Source organism: Mercenaria mercenaria, chromosome 1 (assembly GCF_021730395.1).
Source record: "Mercenaria mercenaria strain notata chromosome 1, MADL_Memer_1, whole genome shotgun sequence".
Taxonomy (NCBI): Eukaryota; Metazoa; Mollusca; class Bivalvia; order Venerida; family Veneridae; genus Mercenaria; species Mercenaria mercenaria.
The window spans coordinates 53,256,067-53,263,096 of record NC_069361.1 but is presented as its reverse complement, the minus strand read 5'-3'; the positions used below and the strand labels follow the sequence as shown (position 1 = coordinate 53,263,096).

General features: G+C 35.3%; 1 protein-coding gene across 1 annotated transcript; it reads right to left on the bottom strand.

The window, feature by feature from the left end:
• Positions 1 to 383: 383 nt before the first annotated feature.
• Positions 384 to 5,914, bottom strand: LOC123566587 (interferon-induced protein 44-like). The gene is made up of 6 exons (XM_053536930.1): positions 5,385 to 5,914; positions 3,957 to 4,006; positions 2,884 to 3,081; positions 1,919 to 2,065; positions 970 to 1,141; positions 384 to 707 (listed from the first exon to the last, which is right to left on the bottom strand). The coding sequence occupies exons 1-6, from the start codon at positions 5,911 to 5,913 to the stop codon at positions 400 to 402; spliced, it is 1,404 nt and encodes a 467-aa protein (XP_053392905.1). The 5' UTR covers position 5,914; the 3' UTR covers positions 384 to 399.
• Between the last annotated feature and the right edge of the window lie 1,116 nt (positions 5,915 to 7,030).

Genomic DNA, 7,030 nt, shown 5'->3' with positions numbered 1-7,030 from the left:
CGCCCTACGGGCTCGTGCACCAACCAATCCCTTGGGATTCTGCAGATGTTGTTACACAAAAAAAAAACGTGCGTTAACCCTACATTCATGTGACTTCTTGAAAACGCAATATCGTGTTCATTCATGCGACTCTTACCGTCAATGCTTTGTTTATATTGCCATTGTTGCAGATGCAATAGTTTTTAATTTCAATCTTTGTATTTTCACAGTCAAAACTTTAGTTGGATATACATGTATGCATAAACATTGTTGATTTTATCATGTTTCTATGCGTGTATTCAAAACTGCAATAATTATTAGTAATGGTAGTTTACATAGTTAATTGATAAACCAAATGTAATTACAAGAAAGTCACGACGATCCGAGCAATACCAGTGAAAATATATAAGCGAATATTTTTCATTCTAAAGATTCCGAGTCCTTCTTTTCGTTTTCCATGAGATCCAGAAGATTAAACATGAAATCTTCGGTTGCGCGAAGAATCTGTCGCAGTGAAAGTAGTGCCAGTAAGCTGACGTCAATTCTGACGTTTATTTCCTTCTCATAATTTTTCATGGGCAGCACGTGACTTCTGGGCACACCAAGCATGTCTGAAACTTTATCAACTAGTTCTTGAATAGCCGTACTTTGAAATACCTTAGACACATTCTCGTCCACATGGGAACACACTTTGTCAATTTTTGTTACTAGAACTATTTGGGGCAAACCTAGAATAAAGAAAAAATACAATACGTGGACTTAGTGTAATTTATACGAAATTCATATTTATGTTTTAGTGTTTGGTAGAAGGATTACGATTACAGGCTTTGCCGTTTTTCGTTGTGAAAGTTGATGAATATACATGTAGATATAAAAATGAATATGACTAAAAGCAAACTATGTGTTGCGAGTTTATAACTTGACACAGTGTAAAAGATTCTGATAAGACAGGACATTTAGCAATTAATTTTTCATTCACTTTTCTTTTACCTTTCTGTCGAACTTTACTTTGCAGAGATTTGATTTTCTCTAACATTTTCTCTGACATGACAGTGGCTGTGCTTCCATCGATGATAAAGCATACACAGTGAATCTTGTCGTTCAATGTTGGTTTTGAATTAAATCCTGATATGTCAGGCGATATGGGGGTAGATGGATTGAACTGCAAAAGTTACAAAAGAAAAAAAAGAAAAATCCAGTTGAATTGCAACATTTTTTAAGAAGACATCTATTACAGGAATGATATCAAGCTTAAAAACTATACACCAATATTATTTTAGTTGACATTTTATGAATATATTTAAACTAGCAGTAGTCCAGCGACACGTGTTTCCTACATTTCGCGTGCTTAGATAACGTTTTTGAAACTTTTTTTCTACATATTTAAATATCAAATGAATAACAATGTTGTTAGATTTTATTTACAGTTATTACTCTCGAAAACACTAGGAAAATGTTGAAAATGTCTGCATATCCACTTTAGGTAAAGACCATTTTCATGCCAGATATAAGCTTTATTGAAGCCTGATTGTAAAGAGGAATGTCTGTGGATGATTTTAAGCAACGTTATATGCTTCAGAAGTTGTGTGGAAGTTGTTTGGTAAAACGAAAGTGAAAGTATGTATTTCTTGATGTCTTCCTGCGCAAAGTTAGCATTTTCATCACGTATCTCAGTCACGTGACCATGGTTTCATTGCAATATGCTCGATTTTGAGCTGTTTAGTAACAAATGGTTTTGGCGTTACAAAAAATGTGCATTGTACAATAGAAAGTTTATCTATGAAAATATACTTTTGGGGAGGCCTCCGCTATTCTGAATGCTCACATACGGATGCTGAGATTCTTTCAATTAACTAAAGGGATTCTCTATCAGAAATAAAATATCAATTAAGTGTTATTTAGAATCTGGAGATAGCAGTTTTACAAACAAAAGACTAACCTGGTAACCGTTTGGCACATTGCCCTCTAGAAGATAGTTTAGGTCCGTCCCGTCGATGCCTTGGTTTTCTTCTATTCCTCTGGTATCACACAATTTAAATTTCATAGGCTTGGTCACAGCTGAACCTCGAACACTATACATTCGATACTGTAAAAAAATAGTACACAGGGTTATAGATCAAGAATCTGTGTTAAACCCTAACCTTTTTCTCATCATTTTGTAGATTAAGAAGTTATTGCCATATCATTAACATTTCAGTTCTTCCTACTAAAAATAACGGCTAGATTAAAAACGATATAATTAATTAACGAATTGAAACCTGCCGATGAAATGCATATCTCTTTAAAGAAAAGTGATAAAGCTTGGAAGTCCGTACATTTATAATACTGTAATAGAACACAAACACTATGCAGCAAAAGAGACTTTCTTTCATAATGTTAACTGAAAAAAAATCATATCTAATAATGTGCCACCAAAATATGTATATGTATGAACAATGTACACTTTATATATGAACTTAAAAATGTACAATAATATTATATGACACGTACTGGCTGGACACATTGAGACAATATTTGGATGCAGTGTATAGCGTGGGCTATCAAAACAGCACAGTCAGTACGTTTGTTTTAAATTTTTTATGGAAAGGGTTCGATCCTTGACTCTGGCCCGTAATAAAATACAGCTCTAATACCACGAGGCCGTAAAACATATTTGACGTGTGAAGTAAAATTCTATATACTATTATTATTATCTGCAATACGAAAACATTTTACCTTCGATGTTACGCTCTGCTCAGCACACAGCCTGTCCTGTCACATGACCTCGGAATACTGAAGCAATTGTGTTGAAGAAAACATTTTACCTTCGATGTAGTAATGCTCTGCTCAGCACAGCCACACACAGCCTGTCCTGTCACATGACCTCGGAATACTGAAGCAATTGTGTTGAAGAAAACATTTTACCTTCGATGTAATGCTCTGCTCAGCACTGCCACACACAGCCTGTCCTGTCACATGACCTCGGAATACTGAAGCAATTGTGTTGAAGAAACTTGACTTTCCGGCTCCAACTGGTCCAAGTAAGAGAATGTTTGCTGACTTTAGTTCTACCCCATAACATGGCGACCAGGTATCAATTTCATCTTTAAGTTTCTGTAGATCCTAGGAAAAAACAGGGCTAGTTATCATCCACTTTTAATTACGTTTGTAATGGATCGGACATAATAATGGTTAGATTGTCAATTCAGCAGTAAATGGCAGCAGTTTTCAACGAAACTTTTTTTGATAGTTCGTATAATTATAATAATGACAAAGCGGTCTACTATTTTAAAAAAAAAAAAAACAGATGATTTTTAGTTAATTAAGTGAACTTGAGAACAAGTATTAAGAGATGTGAAGTAAAAGTCTGAATTTCAAACTTGTAGCGTTGATAAATCTAATGAGTTATTGACCTACCTCTTCTTCGATTCGTATCAATTTGAAGAAACTTTGAAGAAGGTCACCTTAGAAACATGCCACTATACCAAATTACTTTAAAATCTAGCAAGCTATTTTGACAGAAAAAAAATGTTTATTTTAGAGTTCCCACTACATATAGGGGAAAGTTAAATGTTTTATAGTGGTAAGAAATAATTGTAAAAGTTGAAAAAATCTTGGTAGACGGTCAACGAAGGTCAGTAAAATTACATGTACATTTAAGAAATCGGACCAGCAGTGTTTGACATAAAGATTTCAAACTTATTCCATGCAGATTCTGGTACTTATGGTAACAGAAAGGAAACACTTCTATAGAAACATCCATGCTATGAAGTTTCATCAAATTCTATCAAAGGAGATGTTACTTAGAAGAAAAGTATGACGCCGAATAGACGCAGATTCTTGAGTAATCAAAATAGCTCCCCTAAGCACCCTTTTCTCATGTGAGCTAATATGAGCACCAAAAAATAGGTATACATAGAAAACATCTGTTCATAGTTTTATCATTTACAAAGCATATACTGCAAACCATGCGAGCATAACTATATCTACTGCCATACCTCGTGTTCCCAACCTTCTATCTCCCTCCAAATAGGCACTAGGGGCGAATCTGTATAAAGAAAAAAGATTAATTTCACTTAGCAGAGGCATGCCAAATCGTTGTTGAACAACGTCGAACCTATAGCTCATATATCGTAAGCATCTTTTATCATCTTTCATTCCAAAATTAGAATTTGCAACACGCGACAGTATATATTTTCGTATTTATTACATACTCGTTTCTATTTCCCGTTAAGTTACACTGGTACCGGAAACGTCAATATTTTTCCATACACTGACGCCTGAATTTCATATCGGGTGCGTGACGTAATTCAGTGTTTTGTTGCACTATTTTTTTCTATTTAGTTTTGTATTATCAATCCTATTCAGGCTATTGAACATATTTATGATATTTACTTAATATTTATACGTGTAGATGCGTATGTAATAAAAAGGTTATTATCTTTGCATTGGGAAATATGCACTCGTTCTTCAGCGGAAGAATATTGCGCTCCTAAAGTCGCGCAATATTTTCACTGAAGAACTCGTGCATATTTCCCGATACAAAGCTAATAACCTATAAATATATGATCTCTCCATTTTGGCTCTCACTTGGATATGAATTCCTATAGGATAAAATCCGTGACTTGTGGCCGGTCAGTACTCAGTAGTCATAACTATTTGCTCGAGGTCCTAATAGTTGTGACTATTGACTAGCAAGTAGGTGTTTGGGCATACAGACAGTAAACAGGAAAATGGCGCGAAAGAAATGGTAGTCGCATAATGATGGATACAAACAGGCCTCAGTTTTTGTTTGCTCTCTTGAGCTATTTCCCTTCAATCTTTTCTTTGCAATTTCTTTGCTAGAATCACATGACAGATATATGATTGACATGTAGGTAGCATTTTTCATAATGGAATAACAACATGCCAGTATTTTTCATAGAACTTAGATCATACATCACCGCTATCATTTTGGGTCTCATTTTTTTAGCTGATTTTGCAGTTTGTGTGTTTGACTTAAAATATTTTTCTGCATCAAACATGACCACCACTTTTCTTTTGACTTTTATTCAGCACTGACAATATTCTTCAAGAAAAGGTAAGTTACAGACATTTGAAACGGGTCCTGATGTGTGCTGCGGCCATTGGAAATTTGTTAATTTTATATAGAATAAAGAAGAATAGCTATTTAGTGTGTTGTAACATGACAATAGTCTTAAAGTGACGTAAGAAATATAGTTCTTTTTAAGACGTCGCAAATTATAGTTCTATTACATGCGTCCCAAATAATAATTCTTTTTTCAGGCGTCGCAAATTATAGTTCTTTTTCTTGCGTCAAAATTATATTTCATTTGTTTGGAACTGTAACAAGCACAGTTCATTTCTTTAGCAGGGTAGTAACGAAAAATATACATAAAGTAACTGAGTGTATACGAAAGGCTTACCAGTTACGCTGTAGACCTCTAAGTCTGTGACGGTTTTTATATTGTTTGTTAACTGGTCTGTTGAAATTCCACCCATGTCGTACGAATATCCGAAATTGTAACTAGCATTCGTAGTGTACTGGCCATTCTGAAAGGTTACTGTACCGCTGAATGTATTCAAATCATGACCACCTCCAAATATTGGGCCATTTGACTCCGAACAGTAAATGGCTTTATCTGGCTTTTTTACAGAGAACTTCACCGGGACACTCTTTCCATTTTGCTGCAGACGGAATAGAATGGCGTGCTCGTCCCTGTAATACAATCCACCATCCGACTTCCAACTTTTCTCAGTATAACCGCCATAGACTGAACCCTGAGTATTGAAAACGACGGTTACGGTTGGGCCTTTATTGTCACAATTCTGATGGAAGACGTTTGCATCTGCACCGTTCCTGGTAAAACTGAACAGCAGCTTGAAGTCCTTAGGTCCGGCCTGTATGAATCTCTCTAACTGCTTTTTATCAACAACTGAAAGCTTCCCTGCCATCCTGAATATATAAAGGACATTTAAATATCAGGAGTAAACGAACATTCACTTAAATTCACCTTAAGGTCATGTTTCAATGACTAGCAAAATATATTAAACAGACATTTTGAAATTTGACGATCATGGAACTTAAATTTGCACAAGAAGTTTCTGTCCCTAACACGGCGTCTGAAGTACCATTTTACCAGACTGAACGGCGTCTAACATTACAATACTATGGTGTACCATTTGGGTCGAAAGTTTGCTTTGGGTGCGCGCACATTTCAAAATAAACGTGCACGTATAACAATATGCGTGCACGCGTAAATATAAAAGTCTATCTGTGTATTTTATACGTGCATGTAGATACACTCTGATATATATGTGCGCGTGTATTGTTATTACACGTGCACTACTGTCATAATAAGCTGTAATTTATCACTGAGGTTATCAACAACAGCTACAACAACAACAGCAACATTATTATCATTGCTTTCACTGACACCACCACTATCGCACTACTTGAAAACTGCTATCACCATTATTTGAAATAAGTCATGGTTATTTTAAACAAGAGCTATTGCAACATCTGGTTAATCATCTGTTGATATCTCAGCAACAAGTACCAGGTAAATGTCACTTTTTAACTAACTACTGATCAACATCATCAAAATCAACAAAAGCATTATAAAACCATCTATCCAACCACTTTTGATACACAGACACCATTTTTCAGAAAAAAAATCAATATTAATATTTCTTACGTTATACATTATATGTATGCTATTGATAAATAAAGAATTTCAGTGTTTGTTTTTTTCCTTTCTTTCGAAATATGCATATTATGTAGATAAATACATGGCTGTCGAAACCTTATAACATTAATAATAATTCATCCCACATTCCCATACACACAACGCACACCTGTCTTTCAACGCACCTGGCATCCGTTTACTATCAGTTTTGGTACATGCTTTATTAGACCCTTAGCTGCGCTCTGTATTTTCCCTGCGATTAGGATCTACGTAATTCCCTTTTCTTCCTTCGCAAATCAAACGGAACTTTCCATACTTTCCAAGTTAGTCCGTCGGGAGAGCGCAGCAGACCTTGGGATTCCGGGGTCGTGAGTTTAATCCTC

Coding starts and splice junctions, on each gene's coding strand:
- LOC123566587 (XM_053536930.1), bottom strand. CDS start 5,913: ATGGCAGGGAAGCTTTCAGTTGTTGATAAAAAGCAGTTAGAGAGATTC. Junction 1,142..1,918: donor ATGTGCCAAACGGTTACCAG/GTTAGTCTTTTG, acceptor TAACTTTTGCAG/TTCAATCCATCTACCCCCAT. Junction 708..969: donor AAGTAAAGTTCGACAGAAAG/GTAAAAGAAAAG, acceptor TCTTTATTCTAG/GTTTGCCCCAAATAGTTCTA.